The sequence below is a fragment of the Lissotriton helveticus genome, chromosome 4_1 (assembly GCF_964261635.1).
Source record: "Lissotriton helveticus chromosome 4_1, aLisHel1.1, whole genome shotgun sequence".
Taxonomy (NCBI): domain Eukaryota; kingdom Metazoa; phylum Chordata; class Amphibia; order Caudata; family Salamandridae; genus Lissotriton; species Lissotriton helveticus.
The window spans coordinates 1,070,301,730-1,070,319,144 of NC_136063.1; the positions used below are offsets into that span (position 1 = coordinate 1,070,301,730).

The 17,415-nt window shown below is 42.6% G+C and overlaps 1 protein-coding gene across 1 annotated transcript in view; it reads left to right on the forward strand.

Moving 5' to 3' along the window:
* DNAH5 (dynein axonemal heavy chain 5) overlaps nucleotides 1–17,415 on the forward strand; it is a 5,174,212-nt gene that overhangs the window by 2,825,231 nt on the left and 2,331,566 nt on the right. Inside the window, exons 49-50 of the mRNA XM_078687662.1 lie at nucleotides 9,534–9,747; nucleotides 10,633–10,856. Of these exons, the coding sequence (XP_078543788.1) occupies nucleotides 9,534–9,747; nucleotides 10,633–10,856 (438 nt within the window). The remainder of the gene's footprint in view (nucleotides 1–9,533; nucleotides 9,748–10,632; nucleotides 10,857–17,415) is intronic.

The window sequence follows — 17,415 nt, forward strand, 5'->3', positions numbered from 1 at the left end:
TATCTAGTGGTTATCAGTTTGAACAATTCTATTGGCTCGATTTACTGAACCGTATTCAAATGCAAGTTTATTTGGACAACACGTCTGTTAAACGTTCGGAGACATCATAGTGTGTCATGAACAAATACAAACAGAATATAAAATCTTACAGTAAGACAGGGCTTCTCAGAACACACACCCACATGTTTCCCATCGCAGGCTTTTCCCCGCGCTAACCTGTATTGAAAAGCGCCCCTAAGTACACTGACATTATAATTGATGCCAATATCATCCTAATGATGCCCCGCAAGCTTCCCCACTATGTGTGAGGACCCCACACCTTTGTGAGTCGCCGACAACGCCGCCGGGCCCAGGTAGCCAACCCAAGCCAACTGTTCCCGCTGCGCCTTTCCGGCCACTCCGAGCGGCAAGAGGACAAAGAGGGCTACTCCCTTGATTCCGGCTATTTGATCACCTACGGGGAGGGACCGCCAATGCACCTCCTTTTTTACTCGCATTTCAGGCGTCCCTCCCCTTACCCACTATCAGGGAAACGAAACCGCTCCCTCTGCACTAAATCCCACTAAAGGCACCCCTCCCCTAGACGCGGGGGGTGCCTCTCATTCCACTTGCAATAATTGGAAATTCAGTGTTCTCTTAAGCATCAACAATGTTTTGGTGTGTTAACATCTCCAAGTTCATCTTGTTCGATGTTGATGTCCAGAATTTATCAAGTTGCACAGGTATAAGTGTCAAATCTTTGATGCAAGCAAGGTCAATTGTTTCAAATGTAGACATTTGTGTGATCCTCTTACATTCTTTGCTAGTTCAAGATAACTGTCAAAGACAATGTCCAGTTCTTGCAAGGTGCACACTGGCTTTAATATCTATAGAACAGTCTGATCAACCTCGCTGAAGTTTTGTATTGATCTTGACCTTTCCCAATTGTGACATATGGTCCACAACAACAGCAGTTTTCAATGAGGACACATTTTCAACTTAAAATTCTTCAGGTGAAAGGCTTGTTTCGAGCTCTTGTACTAGTTTATGCTTCACTGGTTTGATTGTAGCATCTCCATCAAATAATGCGTTTGTTAGAAGATCATGCAACAGAATGTTCTCAATAAGTTCACCCCTTTCCTTTGCTACATCCATCTCTCCATGTGCTTGTGAAAGTTGTTGTTTGTGATCGGTTTTATAGTGGCTGGTTGGAGGAAACTCTTACTATAGCAATTAAAGTGTGGAAGTTTAGCTTTAGTGAATTTGTCAAACAGCTTTTTCTCTTTCAATACAAATCTGTCCTTCTTTAGTTCTGGGTGTAGTTTCGATCCATGTTTCAGGACATTTAATAGACGTGTCTTCATATCGTTATCCACATATTGTTTGGTCATGAAGTTCTGTAGTTACACAGGCTCAGTCATTTTTAAGAGGTTTCCTTGCTGCTGCATGAAATGAAGAAGGCTGTCAACATGTTTATTAAAATGTTCCCCTCTCTTTCCCCCAAGTTTGTGATGAGGAACAGTTTCACAATGGACCATTAATTTAGAATTTGCCATCCCTCTGAAAACACTGCAAATAGAAAGAACTTCATGATAAACTAGCTGCCATTGAGCAACATATTCACTTTTATGTGTCTGACCAACAATTCCCTTGGAGCTTTTCTGTGACCTCTGGATCGTCTGTTTCAATTTCATATCTGTTGCCACAGCAGTCTCTGTATTTCACCACGAAATGTGTTTGGATGAATTTTCTGTAGAGGTATGGTTTTTCCACCTCAAGCTTCTTCACTCTTTCAAATATCAGGATCCATATCTCAGGTTGTTTATGCATTCTAATTCGTGAGACATAGTAATCAGTGACTCCACAGTCTTCACGTGCAGCTCACAATCATCTTCCCGATAAGCATGTACCAAAGTACCTAGAACTTGCAGTGTTCTGATTTTACTTCATATTCTTTGTCAAACTCTACAAACCTGGTTTTGAGGTTTTCTAATTTTGAACTGAGTATATTGAACATTGAATGGATTTGCATTATGTCTTTTGAATGAAGTGCACCCTAGTTTCTCATTCTTGTTTCAGAACACATTCCAATGCAATGTTTCTACAGCCTCAGATATCATGAGCATACCTTCTAACGAATGAACATAATGAGTTCAGCTCACTACTGACTGGACAGTTTATCTTCCAAAGATTTCAGTCTCAATAAGTGCATGGTCCATGCCACATCCACTGAGAACTTCTGCACACAGCAATGCAGCTTTTTGTCATGTGGAAAATGCCCATCATTGGATAAAGATCATCAAATTCAACTGGATTGCTCATAAAAATGTCAACTACAATGCAGAAAACACCTTCATCACGGAAAATTGGCAGGATAGGCTTGTCTTCAAGCTGAGTATGCACATTTTGGACATTTTTTAGAGCTGTGTATACTGTTGCGTACTTTGTGACTGAAGATGGTATTGCTGGTAAAAACCTAACCTTCTTCAGTGGGAAGGTATTCTGAGAGATCAGAACATGAATTCCAGCCCACGGAGGATCAGTCTGCACCAAATAAGCAATATGATTAATTCAGACAAATCAGCTTTGTGGACTGCAGCATCAGATAGATCCATGTCCTCATACACTTTGAAACCTTCTGGTGGACTGGGACCTGATAATGGCTTGTAGTGATTTTGCACACTTTGGCAAGGTAGTTGAGTTCTAAGTTTGCAGCTTCATTTGTATCACCATGTCAGGCAATAATGCCAAGGAAATGTTTAATATTGTTAAAAGCTATGTCTCACCAAAAGCCATGAACAATGCCACACTCCCTCCCTTGCCTGGTGCGTAGAGCTTTCTGACTTTTTTATGAATCAAGTTAGATCACTCCAATTGCTTTTTAACACACCAGTAGCCCAGACCACGCAGGTGCTCGTGGATTTGAATTCCACTTCTGACAACAAAGCTACTTTTTCCTCTTTTTCCTTCATACCCCTTGCCGAGTCCCTTACGGCCTTGACCTCTTTAAAATGTGGTTCCCCTCTCGATCCGTGTCCCACTAAACTCATGGCGCGCGCAGCTGTAGTCATCAATCCTATGGTGAACCAGCTGATTAATGCATCTTTGCGGTCGGCCTCGGTTCCTCCCGCCTAGAAGCAGGCTTTGCTGGTTCCGCTTATAAAAAAGCCAACTCTGGACCCCCACATTTCGTCCAACTATCGTCCTATCTCTCTGCTTCCGGGCGTGGCCATAGTTTGTGAGAAACTGGTTAATAAACAGCTGACCTCCTACATTGTACAGCAGGGCTTGCTGCATCCAACTCAATCTGGATTCCGTGCTTCATATAGCACTGAGTCTGCCTTGGTGGAAATTACGGAGGCCATCCGGGAGACGTTAGGGCAGTTTTGGTCCTCTTAGACCTATCTTCCGCTTTTGATACTGTCCTCCACGCTCTTCTCCTGGCTTTTTTACAGAGGCTAGGTGTCGCTGGTGCAGTGTGGGAATGGTTAAAGTCCTTCCTCAACGGTAGAACCCAGCAAGTTTGGATCCCATCTTCTGCATATACTATCCAAGCCGTGCAAACAGGGGTTCCTCAGGGATCTATACTGAGCCCAACCTGTATATGATCCCTCTAATCCAGCTAGCCGAGGATCTTGGTGCTAAAGTGGTAGCGTAAACTGATGACACCGAGCTGTTATTCACCTGGAATAAGCATGAGTCTGCTACTTTTCACGTCAGAACTTGCCTATCTGCTGTATTCAACTGGTTTGCTTCGGCCCAGTTGAAATGCAACAAAGATAAAACAGAGATACTGTTCTTTTGGGATTTTCCTCTGGCAAAAAATACTCTAAAAGGAGCTTCAGAAATTTCACAAACGAGGCTCTTGCCCCTTTTATTCTTAACACCAATATCACATCTCAGCGAAAGGTGGATGAGTCGGCTCAAGAACTCACCGATGCGATTACCAGAGCCGCAGATGAATTGCCCCCCCCCCTCTTTGAAATCTGTAGCTCGACAGAAGCCAACTGCCCCTTGGTTTTCATCGGATCTGAAGTTTCTTAGGCAGAAATGCAGACAGAAGGAACGAGGATGGCGTAAATCCTGGGATCCCAAAGATCGAGAAGTCTATAAGAGCCTGTTACGAGAGTACAAAAATAGAGTGATTAAGGAAAAACAGGATTATTTTACTAACTTAACCTGTTCTTTAACATCTTCTAAAGAGCTCTTTAAAATTGTGGATTCACTGTGCTCTCTCCATGTACCAGACCCTGTGGTTGCTTCACAGGAGCTATGCAACAACATATCGGATTTCTTCTACAAAAAAATAGAGGATATCTACATAGCTCTATAATCGCAGAGGAACTCTCTGAGTTCTGAGGACTCTTCCCGAATTAAACTGCTGGAATCTTGGAGCAGAGACACTCCCCAGTCCCTCGAACAGTTCCCTGCTCTTTCTTTGGAGGGACTTAATAGCCTGTTGGACAAAACGAAATCGTCTTCCCCATTGGACCCAGTTCCTTTGAAACAACTAAAGAACTGTAGAGATATCATTCTTCCTCCAATGCTGGAAGTAATGAATGGAGCCTTGGAACAAGGCATCTTTCCATCACTTTGGAAGAAAGCCATTGTAAAGCCGCTGCTGAAAAAGGCCACCCTAGACCCCGGAGTACTGAAGAACTTCAGACCCATCTCCCTTCTGCCGGCCCCTGCCAAGATGTTGGAGACCCACTTGAACCTTCACCTTTCTAACTTCCTTGATGCCTCAGGTTTCTTGGATGGGTCCCAACATGGCTTTAGAAAGCTGCATAGCACGGAGTCTGCCTTGACTAAGGTCATGGATAACATCCGCAGGAAAGTTGACTTGGGTCAAACCACCGTGCTGGTGCTGCTGGACCTTACAGCAGCATTCGACACCCTGTCTCCCCTTACCTTAACATCCAGGTTGAAGGAGGCAGGTATAGAAGGACCGGCCCTCAGTCTCCTGAGCTCCTTTTTACATCAACGAGAGCAGCGTGTCATGCTAGGTGAGTACCTCTCCCCTGCTAAGTCTTTGCAATGCGGGGTGCCACAGGGGTCGGCATTGAGTCCGACCCTGTTCAACATCTACGTGGCCCCCCTTGCAAGACTAGTAAGATCTCAGGGGATGGAGGTAGTGTCGTATGCCGACGACACGCAGATTATGGTATCCCTGACCCACTCTGTGATTGAAGCCACGTCAAACTTTAGGGCCTGCATGCAACTTGTTGCAGAGTGGATGATTTCCAACTCCCTAAAGTTGAACGGGGACAAGACAGAGGTCCTGGTCTTTGGCAAAGACCAGGGCATGTGGTCAGGTGAGTGGTGGCCTCCTTCTCTAGGCATCTGCCCCACACCTACACAATCTGCCAGGAACCTTGGTGTCATTTTTGACACCCAGCTCTCTATGGAGCTTCAGGTCAATCGAACGGTGGCTACCTGTTGGGGCGTCATTAGGACCCTGAAAAGGATTGTCCATTATCTTTCTTCACAGGCGCGGAAACAGGTGGTGATCGCCCTTGTTGGCTCAAGGCTTGATTACTGTAATTCACTCTATGCCGGGGCCAACAAGGGCTTTCTGCAGCGCTTGCAGGTCATACAAAATGCGGCAGCGCGTTTCGCCCTTGCCCTGCCTTGGCTGTCATCTATGACCTTGGCGAGGAAGAATCTCCACTGGCTCCCTATTCCCTCAAGGATCACGTTCAAACTTCTCTGTCTAACATACAAGGCTTTAAGTGCAGGTTCGGCTGATGCCCTTGGATCCCTACTTACTAGATATGTCCCGAATAGATGCCTTCGCTCTAGTGAGCTCAATCAATTGTTAATCCCTCGAGCCAAGAAGGCTAGATGGGGGAGCAAAGCTTTTTCCATCCTGGCACCCCAGATGTGGAATTCACTTCCCCTTGAGATCAAGTCATTGCCTTCTCTTGATCTTTTCAGGAAGTCACTGAAAACTTGGCTTTTTATTAAAGCTTACCAGTAAGCTTTGTTTCTGACTATTGACAGCTGGTTATTTGATTTAGGCGCCTTGACGCCCATTGGGCATAGCTGCGCATTATAAATGCCATTTCATTCATTCATTCATTCATTCATTCATTCATTCATTCATTATTTTGGCATGACCTCTGGCCTGCTGATGCCCCTCGACCATCCCCTTCGGGTCTTCCAGTAAAAAACCTTGGGATTTGGTTTGGCGAAAAACACAGCTTTGTCAATCAGATCAGTAAATTGACAGGTACATGTTTTGGCATTTTGAAGCTTCTTTGAACAGTTTTGCCCCTGTTGCCTCTCCTGCCAAAGAAACAGTTGTACCGGCCTTGGTCACCTCCCGTCTTAATTGTGCTAATACATTGTATGTAGGTCTCCCGGGCTATCTAATGGATAAGTTCCAGGTTGTGCAGAACGCTGCTGTGCGGCTGCTGCTGGAATTTACCCAAACACATTAGCATGAGGCAACATCTACGTAACTTGCATTGGCTGTCGATAAAAGCTAGGGTCCTGTTCAAGGCCTTAGTCACGGCCATGCAGTACTTACAAGTATGGCCCGGCGTATCTGAGAAAACGGTTCTCGTTTTATGTCCCGGACAGACTCTTACGCTCTTCGAACACGTGCCTAGCCTCCATACCCAGAATCCGTCTGAAAAGAAAGGGGGGCAGTTCCTTGTCCTATCTGTCAGCTAAGTCTTGGAACTCCCTTTCCCTGGAGCTGCGTAGCCTTCAAAACCCTACTCAGCTCAGGAAAAAACTCAAAACTTTCTTATTCAATTAAGTTTGTTTCCCTTCTGCCTCTACCTCTGTTCACTGTTTCACGTTTTTTTTTCCGGGCTCGCGGCAGGACACTCTTCTGAGTAGCTGTGCGCATTATAAATCACCAATGACATAACATAACATGTTTTTATGCCTACAGCTGACACAGCTTGTTTTCCAGCAGCTACATCATTTGTACAGTCTTACCAACGCACCATGGCAGTATCATATGTGCTGGATGTTCCAGCCAAAGAAGGGCTGTCTTCAAAATCAAAATTATCAAGAGCAGCAATTGTAAATCATTTCCTGGTAAAGTGATTTGGAAGTGGTGTGCTGTTGGATTAACAAGATTTTACAGCTTGAGCTGCTAACAAGTTCCTGCTCTGAACTGTGTCATTATAACTTGCTTATACACCAATCCTATTCACTGAAGTGATTTGCTCTCTACTTATCCACTTGCCATAGATTGTGCGGGCTGCTCATCATATGCAGCAGAGTTTTCTATTTGTCTTGATGTAATTCCTAAAATATGAGTTGGAAAAGACAGTACATTTGCACAGCATAAGTCTGTCGTTCATTGGATTAGACTGGAGGACACTCTAGTTGGAGTAGCTGTGCGCCATATTAAATACACTATTTTATTTCATTGTCTTCCACTTCTTCGCCTATATCTTCAAAGCCATCTTCAATGTTGTTGGCTTCTGTTCCAAACTCAAGAGCTTTAGTTTGTAACAGTTGTGCTTTGTTGATATTAAAAAATGATGTGAAAAATGTTAAGATATCAGCAGTCATTCTTGTTGACTTCCATGATTTGCAGAGCTCTGGGGTATCACACGATTTCATTAAGTCCAAAATCAAAATCTTTCATGATGTTTCTTAAAAGTGTTCCTATTGATTTTATCACATCCTGTGATCTTATTTTGGTAGCAACAACTTTAGGAGTCAAATCAGCTGAGAATTCCATAAGTGGCTCATTCTTTTTGTTAGGCTGGCAAAAATGAATTCTGTCATTCTAGAATTCTCACCAGAATACTCTTAATTTCATTACTATTGACCAGTACAGTTTCATCAATGGTGACTAGTATTTCTCTGATTGCAAGAGTAGCTATAAAACTTAAATTTGTTTCTTCAAAAAGTGCAAACTTAACTGAAGGCTGGCGTTATGTTGCTGCTGGGAGCTAAGTGTACATTCCTATTTTCATGCATGCAGTTTGGGTGGGTATACAAATCCTCTGCAAATACATTCCCCGAGATGTTTAAGATCAGCTACTTGGCTGAAAGCGTAATCTTGGAAGAAAATAGCTGCAGATAAAAACAGGTTTCTCTTTGAGACTTGCATGCTCTGTACCTTGTTCTTTCATCAGTCCCTTTGGCCTTTGTTCTGGCTAAACCACATATAACACATTGTAGTTCCTCTGCTTTCTGATTAGTTGGAGGTGGACGAGGAGTAGCTATCGATCTTTTAAGTGGGATGGCATTGAGTTTGGTTGTTGTCTCTTTCTCAGAAGACTTGAATTCTTTTTGTGATTTGCTTGTTTCTGTTACTTCTTGACAATTTTTTTCAGGCTTTTTCCCATTGTATATGACTTGTAGCACTTGTTGTTACAATTATATTTGATCCTCTTCACCCATCAGTTTGTCTTTCGTGAATTTCGTCTTGCCAAATTTCTGCAGCATCTCTAAGTCTCTTCTGTCCAGCCACTGTTGATGTTCGCTTTTCTTTCAGATTAGTTTGGCATATGACACAATTTTTATTTGTTGAAAAAGTCCTCAGATTTTGAAGTTAGCAACATTCTTCAGGAGTTAAAAATCCTCTGCTACCACCTACTTCTCTCATGTTTAGGAATTTGAATCCATGGAAAACCTGAAACAAAATCATTATTAAAATAAATTACCAATATCATGACTAAAAACATAATTATAGAGCCGCCATGTTGGAAAATGGAGGAAGGGTTGCACTTGGAGGAGTTTTTTGTCACTCTAAGCCTACTTGACCCGTAAAACCTACGTTTGACACAAAAATGAAATATACAGGTCTCATGGTTCCTGAAATATTACATCTTCACTGCAACACATATGCCAGTTTTAAAATGTCCTTAAAATTTGGCCATAGTTAGTGTCTACTCAAGCTAAATTACTTCTCAAATGATACAAAATACAAATCTAAAATGAAAATCTCTGGACAACAATTTTTTTACAGAGGTTTATCAGGGGTGCTAGGACTATCTCTTCGACTGAAGGCTTAAATGCTGCCTTCTTCCAGACGGCCTCCCAGCCAGCCGTTATTCTCATCATATCCTCTAGCTTGCTCTGAGCTTGTGTACACCACGTTATTCAGTTTGTGATATTCGAAATACATATCATAATCAGAATTTGTTTTTGGTAGCTGTTTCATTATTTAGGATAAAATGCATCAATGAATCTGTTAAGAAGTGTCATATTGTTCCGTTCACAAGTGGGAAAACATGCAAGCAACATTAGTCTGGTCTGTGGCTAGTATAATACTAGATGTAAATCCTGTCAATGCACACTGGCATTTATGAGGTATTAGTAACACTATCTTTGGTGGTAATATCTCAGTCTGCATACTCCAAAAAGTATTTTAGAAGTCTTTTAGTAATTATATCGTTTAAGTTTCTCTTAACTGCTTTAAACGTGGGTTGATACTTAATTCAGTATGAACATCTTAAATAAAAGCGAATAGAAAGAAAATAGGAAACTTGTGGTCCTATTTTAAAGTGGTACACAGCAACACATAAGCAATTTTTGAAGCAGTTCTTCAATTTATAGTTATTCTTCATTTGCTTTAGGTAACAAATGAGATTGTTCGACAGCTCATGGAACAGAATGGATTCTATAATTTGGAAAAACCTGGAGAATTCACCAACATTGTGGACATCCAATTCTTGGCCGCCATGATTCACCCTGGAGGAGGTCGCAACGATATTCCACAAAGACTGAAGCGGCAGTTCTCTGTTTTCAACTGTACTTTACCTTCCAATTCTTCAATTGACAAGATCTTTGGTAAAAAATAAATAATGATAATTAAAACTGTTTTCCCGAGATACCAAATATAATTTTAAATGTTGCGCTGTTTCAATATTGATAAAACGGTCAAATTTAAATGTTTCAAATGATTTCATTATGAATGAGTTTTAAATATTTGAAGTAACCTTTAATATGAAAACAGTAATATTAGTGAATTCTCCCATGTTATTGCCTTTTAAAATCACACTTGCGGCTTATCCCAGTCACAATATAAATAAAACAGTTTTTGTCTTCTGATATTTCTCAATATTCCAAAACATGAAGCCTTGAGTATACCTTTATCATAATTTCTCGATGTTACTACAATTGTGTACATCATTTTACACTGTCAAAATATCTTGTAATTGATTAAAATAGATTATAAAGATTGTAATTTCTGTTAACATATTTGGGTTCAAATAAGACACACACATTAGGGTAGAAATGGCAAGCGGATAATATTCCTGCAGTGTATACGTAATTTGTCTCCTGAAACATTCACTTTATACCAATCACATGTCCGCTAGTACCACCCCTTTATCTGTCATTCAGCAGAAAATTACAGTTATTGCCATTTTACGCTTTTATATAAACTAATCCTTTGACAATGTACACAATGTATTCCAATCATAGAGCAAGGAGTGTGCTTAGAGATATCCCATTTACAAGTGCATTGCACTATTTGCGACCATTGCTTTGTGTGATATAGAACATCATAGTCTACTTTGTCTTTATTCTCATGTGATTCTGGCGGTCAGAGGGTCATGCTTATTTCTCCATTTTGTATTGTTAATAAGAATGTAGTCATGAAAGTCTACATAATTTGCAAAAAGGTATGTGCATAACCGATACATAGTCACATTTATATTTTACCTTTTGTAGGTGTGATTGGAGTGGGGCATTACTGTACCAAACGTGGTTTCTCAGGTGAAGTGACGACTTCAGTTTCCAAGTTAGTATCACTGACTCGAAGACTATGGCAGATGACCAAAGTCAAAATGTTGCCAACCCCAGCGAAGTTCCATTATATCTTCAACCTGCGGGATCTTTCTCGGATCTGGCAGGGGATGCTCAACTCCACCTATGAAGTTATCAGAGATTCAAATGTAAGTTACTTTACTAATGGAAATTCTATGTTTGATCAATGTTCTTAATCTGGTAGTTTTCTTTGGCAAACCTCTCATGCAGTATAAATGTATTCCCATCCAAAAAAGCTGTCTCATACATGTGTTTGAACTCGTCGTCAATATTTTACATAAGCAAAAGTGACTAATTTTGTTTAAATGTTGTCAATGTCTGTGAGTCAGGTTTGAAGGCCTCAATGGCAGAAAGTACACAGGAACTGATGCAGTGCATGAGCCACCTCATAGAGCAGGCACGGAAAGAAAGTCCCCCAGTGCAGTTCGACTGAGACTAAAGGATGTTAAACTTCTTCTCTCCGTAGGGTGATTAAGGACAAGAAGGGAAGATCTACAGCTTGTGCAAATACAGTAGTGGGAGAGGTTAAGGATTACTAGAAAAAAAAGTAGTCCACCCACCAACAGCCTATCAGCTCACCCTTTTATATGACCAGGATAAAGCTCTGGGCTCTGACCAAAATGCAGAAAAAATAAGTTAGTTATGATTAACCCAAAATACAGGAGTATCAGACTGATTAGGTGCATTTACAATTTAGGGTTATGCAATGTGTAACGAAATGTAGTTTATTATATGATGTGGTTGTGAGGCCTCACTATGTAATCCCTCACAACCCTTTCTTGGGTCCAGTCAGGCTTGTTGTCAAACCTTAGCTCATCCATGGGTAGCTGTGGCTTTGAGTAGTCAATCTTAAACAAAGGAACAATTGTAAAGCATTTAGAAGAACCAAAACAGCTGGACAAGAAAGAAACACAACTCTCAAGAAATCCGATACCAATATATAAAAATAGACTATATTTTTATGAATTTTTGGACACCCAAATGAAAAATATCCACCTGGGGTTTCTGGAGATAAAATTACGTGAAGAAACAGTAAATCACAACTTTTTACTTAAACGTGAAAAAAGCATTGGCAAGTTCAACAAAGTTGACACAAACTTGTTCATGAAAACTTTTGTCAAAGTTGATTGTGGTCACTTCCAGTCACTTTGGATGATTAACTCCAGCAGGGAGCAGGTAAGGGTGACTAACAAAGTCCAAAAGAACAGTTACCTCCAACAAAAAGCAGCCTCCAGCCAGTTCCAGTGTTAACAGCAATATGCCATTGACTTCAATGGAGTGGTCCTGATGCAAGGGATGCAGGATGCTGAAGGACACTGATGATGCTGTGCAGTCTACGGGGGTTGTCCTGGGGCTACTCCTTGGTCCTGGTGGGGCAACTTTTACCACAGGGGTGGATGTCCCCCTGAAGTCCTCTTTGTTTCAGCAAAAGTCCAGTCACACTGAACTACTGGTTTCTAGACACAACATAATCAGCTGTTCCCTTCTTCTAGTGATAGCTCTACTTCTGGGCAACCAGACTGCACTCTGGCGACTCTCCCGGGTCCTGTAGACTTGGGTTAAAATTCAGTGTTGGGCCTCGGTCTCCTTAGCAGCGCTGCGCCATTAAACAACAGTCTAGTGATCTGGACTACCAACATGCCCAGGCAGGCTTCCCTAGCTATTGTCGGCTTGGTACTGGCACAAGAAGCCAGCCAACAAACTCCTAGAGGCTCTGCTTCTGTCTGGGCTCAAGGGCACCTTCGGCATAGTCTTCTCTTCGTTAACCCAAGCAACAGCAGGTGCAGTCCAAATTCAGTGCAGCCTCTTCTTTGCAGGTTCAAGGTCAACAGGGCACTCCTGCTTCGGTCATCTACTTCAGTCCAGGCAAGATCTAAGGTCTGGTGGCCAGGGGTGCCCCTTTATGCCCAGAAAGTGCCATTAGGGGAGGTCACGGTGACTAGCCCATGGGATACTTGGATTCTTCTGCCTGATGACAACTTACTGTGAAGTGTGGCATCTAGCTATCCCAGAGTATGGTATTCTGACAACTCCTAAGATGGCTAAACCCCGCTATTGGAGTGTGGAGCTTCTAGCCACCGTAGAGGAGTGGCTACCCCTGGGCTAAAAGCCAACAGTAAAACTGGTCTGACCAGTGCTTTCCCGTTGCAGACCCTGACATCTTCCTGTCTACCTAAACAAAGGAGCAGCCCCTCTTATGAGTGCTTTCCAACTGCCCTTCAAAGGTGGCTTACTTTTTGAAGCTCGCCTTTTGGGCACCCACCCTCTGTGGGTTTTCCTGCCCGGAGGAGATAACATCTCCTTCCCCGGCAGATCCTCTGTAGGCTTTCCTGGAAGTCATTTGCACATTTCGCCAAGAGGCCAGATGGCTGTCTTTGTGGACAGTCCTTAGTGTTCAATCATAAACGGGCACTGGAAACCTTGGACAACAAAGTGGCAACTTAATAAAGATGCACTTTTCCCACTAGTGACATTAAATTTAGTTTAACCATTTGATCTGATTTAATGCACCGATTTTATTGATACCTTTAAGCACCAATCTTTAGTAGTCCGATTCAGAAGTTAGCAGGGCTGAGGTGTCAGCCTATAACATCAGTGATCACCACTTGCCAATGGAGCTAAACATGACATTTGTGGGTTTTGATGTTACTGTACCATACGATTCAAATTTAGAAAGCACATAGCAACCCATAGACACCTCAGCACTGTTAGGACATTAAAAACATGACACTGCAGGTTCAACCTTTTAAACATAATTCACCCTGACTTTAGGGCTCAGTGGGTTTGCTTTAGACTGACATACACATATTAAAAAGGTAACCTTGGGCTTTGCCATGGCTTACAATGGCAAAGTCGAGTTACCAGTGTAAAACTGCTCTGCCGGCATGCAGTGGCAGGCTGAGAGTCATGTTTTTGCCCTATCTCACTTGTGTTGGTTCAACTAGTGCTGCAGTCCATAAGATATACTTTATCTTATAGGCCATAGGTACACCTTGTACAATATACTAGTAGGGACTTACAAGTTTTTTAAGTAGCACCAATAGGGAATAGGCAAATAACCATGTACCTTCTTACGGGTCAATCCATAAAAAGCGACTGGCTCGCTCAGGAGTGCTACAGATTTGGCTCTTCCCAGGTGAAGGGCACTCTTCTCAGTTATTCAGTCTATCGCCTCAAGGACAGGAGGTGACAATCTTCAGCACCCAAACCCCAGGATTAACTCTCCTTAAAAAGTTACATTTTTCCAGAAGAAGCTCTTTCCACAAGTAGGAGTGCGACTGCTTCTGCAACCTAGTTATAACCTTTACTAGAAGCATGTTCATGTGTTACAGTATCCCATCCGTGGACATTGGTAGTGAGGTTCAGACATTGAGCAGCTTGGCTGTGGGCCATATCATTGCCTAGTCTTAAGCCACACTTGCAAAATGGGAGTTATAGCATAGAGGAGCATGACACAAACCAAAAGTCCCTTATCCTCCCCTGGTAGAAAAACCATATCGTAGGTGCGAGGTCATGAAAGTTATAGAGGGTGATACTGCAAATTTTCCAGTTTGCTTCAGTGAACAGGATTCACAGACTTTAAAGTATAAGCTGTAGACTACTCTTCTGCACAAAACAAATATATAAACCAGGTTAACGCATAGTTACAAGCTGGCCACTTGGGGGCAAGTGAAGTGAAAAATCTACATTAAAAAAATAATGAGCTTCGGCAGGGAAGTAAAGTATTTTCTTCATATCGGGATGAGATTGCTCAGCAAGATATCCATGTAGGCAACCTCATGTCAGTTTTAACAGACACACAATTTAATTGAATTTTCCTTTGTTTCAGCCCTGAGGGCACACAACATCCTCTCTTCCTTCTCTGTACAGATCCAGTATTGAGTTATTCTACAACTCTCAACATAAACTTCTAAACTGAGAACCTAGATCAAATGATGAACACACTATTCATGAATGACAATTAATGATAATGAACAGCTCTAAATAAAATGGTCTGGATATGCATTGCAGGAAAACCAAGTACCTTTACCATTATTCTGAATGTCCCCTCCATTCACTCCACCCACTCCTTGCAAACTGACCTTGTTTTCACGGAAAGTTTGTTCTTAACCTCTGATACTACCAAAACCATACTCAACAATCATCCGCCACAAATTTGTGTCAACATTAGGGACACCTATCTCCAGGTTGTCACTGTTTTGCACCATGAATGGCTGAAAAACAACTCATATTTCACATCTTTGCATCATTTAATTTTAATAACATTCTTTAAAACCTGAACAACAAAAAGCGCTCTGGTGCTTTGCCACTTTGATGCTGCATTTAAATCGCACCCATTGTCTGTTCGTAATGTGGAAAAGTAAATTTTGCCATGTTGTATGTGCCTACGTGTTCCCCATATTATGCTATATGTGCATGATCGATATGCATGTATACCCCTCTGATCGATTAAAGACGCAATTACAGTTGTGTCCATCTCTAGTATGCCAGTTTCCAGTCCTCGTGAAAACAACGAATATTAGGCTTATGTAAACCTACGTTGCCACATTTTACGGTGTGCATGTTAACTCATTGAATTGTCCCCGTTTCTAGGCCTCAAAAAGGGCCCGGACACCAGATTCAGCTCCTGTCTCCTGAACCCTCTCCGAGGAGCGATACAGCCCCCACCTGCATCCCTGACCCTTCGCTTACTTCATGCCTCGCAGTGCCCGGCCCGGCCTGGCTCTGCCTCCCAGTCTGCCAAGAGTATGTTATGTTTCTAGTTATCAGTCCAGCCCTCCTTCTCTGCATTCCTAAGCTACTGCATCGCATCAATAGTTTCCGTCATGGTCTAGCCTTTATGTCTCCATGTAAGAGAAATACTGTATTAATATTCATAGAATATTCCTCGTACACACAATACTTGTAGAATTATGCATGCATCAGTCCTAATGTCTAGTAGCCTTTGCCCTGATAACTTTTGGATTCTATCAATATGTACTCCAAACACCAGATACCAGATATGCCTTAGGTACATGTCGCTCTGACACTCCAGACTTTAGTCTCCTCTTCTAGCGCAGAAGTCATAGCCCCCAGTTCTCCCTGGTAACACGTCATTGCCCGTTTGCGCGCACCACTAGGTTAGAGGTCCCAGCTGCTCAGGTAGCCCCCTCCATGTTTCCGCCCCGTTTATGACACTTCTGTTACGTTTACATCACATGTCTATGTATACGCCCTGTACACGCCTTCTTGTTACATCATTTTGCCCTTATCTTTCGCGACTGCTACGAGTCACGCCTACTGCTACGCCTACTGTATTGAATGTAATGTATTTGTTTAAGTATATATACTGTGCACCCATATTAAAAGTTGCCAATTAGCCACCCAGTTTCCCTTGTCCCTTCCCTGGCAGCTGCCATCCCGTACTATTGCAGGCTGTCCTGTTCCTGTCCTTTATGCCTGATTAAAGCCTGTAGACTCAAGATACCTCGAATCCTGACTCTTATTTATTGAGCTATCTGTTTCATTCACTGTATTAAAAAATAGAACCGGTAATTAATTATTTATTTACCACATAATGGCGCCCGAATAGGGACTTGCCCTTTCCCCACGCGCCGGCGAAGCCACGCAGGCCCCCTGATCCTCTGCAGCCGTGACGGAACCATACCGTGCACGTGCAGATATTTCTGCTTCAAGTATCCCTCAGGCCCACGGAGGAGACGGAGGTTGCGGTCCAGCATCCAGACGAGGCGGTGAGGAACGCGGCGAGTCCCGACCAGAGCCCAAGCCGAGAGTCCAAGGTCCGACGTATCCGGAGGCCCACCTGTAACTGAAGTCCGAAGTTCGTAGTCCGTCGTCGTAGCAGTCCAGTCCAGTCCGAGGCCTTCCGTTCTTGCTGCCCGGTGAGTACCGTTGCTGGGGTAGTATCTAGACAGGGTCAACTAATTTGTCTCTGGTCCGTGGGTTTGGGTACACAGATCCAACACGAAGTGTTCACCTAGGTGGACGCGGGTCCTGACGTGTCTCTTTATGGGACCGGTAAGTTTTGTGCTGTTTTAGCAGTGCATCTAGTCATTCTAGTAAGTTCTGTTCTCGAGAAATTCATGTGTTCTGTCCGAACTGTTATTTTAAATGTTATTCCATGTGTTTTCAATGTCGTGGTATGAGTGATTTGTTTTTCCAGTTTATCGTGTATTGTATTGTGTCCAGATTCCAGCCTAGACAATGCCTCTATTCTCGAAACTACGTCAGTTAAAAACCAGAAAAGGGTTATTAGAGGAAGCAGTTCCTGTCCCGCCTAGGGACAGTCCAGGTCATTTTATGTATCATAAGCATGGCTTAAGTGCCATATTATATCTAGACTTATGGGTGGATTACACCAAGGAATTAGAAGAGAAATATAGATGGCCCGTATCAGGTACGTGGGATGCCGAGTGCATCATGCGAGTAGAAGAAGCCTTATGGAAAAGGAAATCCAGACAGTCCCAGAAAGATGCCATCGAGTTATGGCGCAAAGAATCTCATAAAAGAACCGAAAAAGAGATCAGAAAAACAGAATTAAGTAGGGAATCCTCAGAAAGAGCCCAAGAAAGGGAATTAATCGAAGTAGGTGAACGAGTTAAAACAGAACAGTCAGACCGACAGAGAAATGCCCTTATTAAGGGTATGTATCCTCTTCTTGCCGAGGGCTTGCCAAAAGCAACCCCG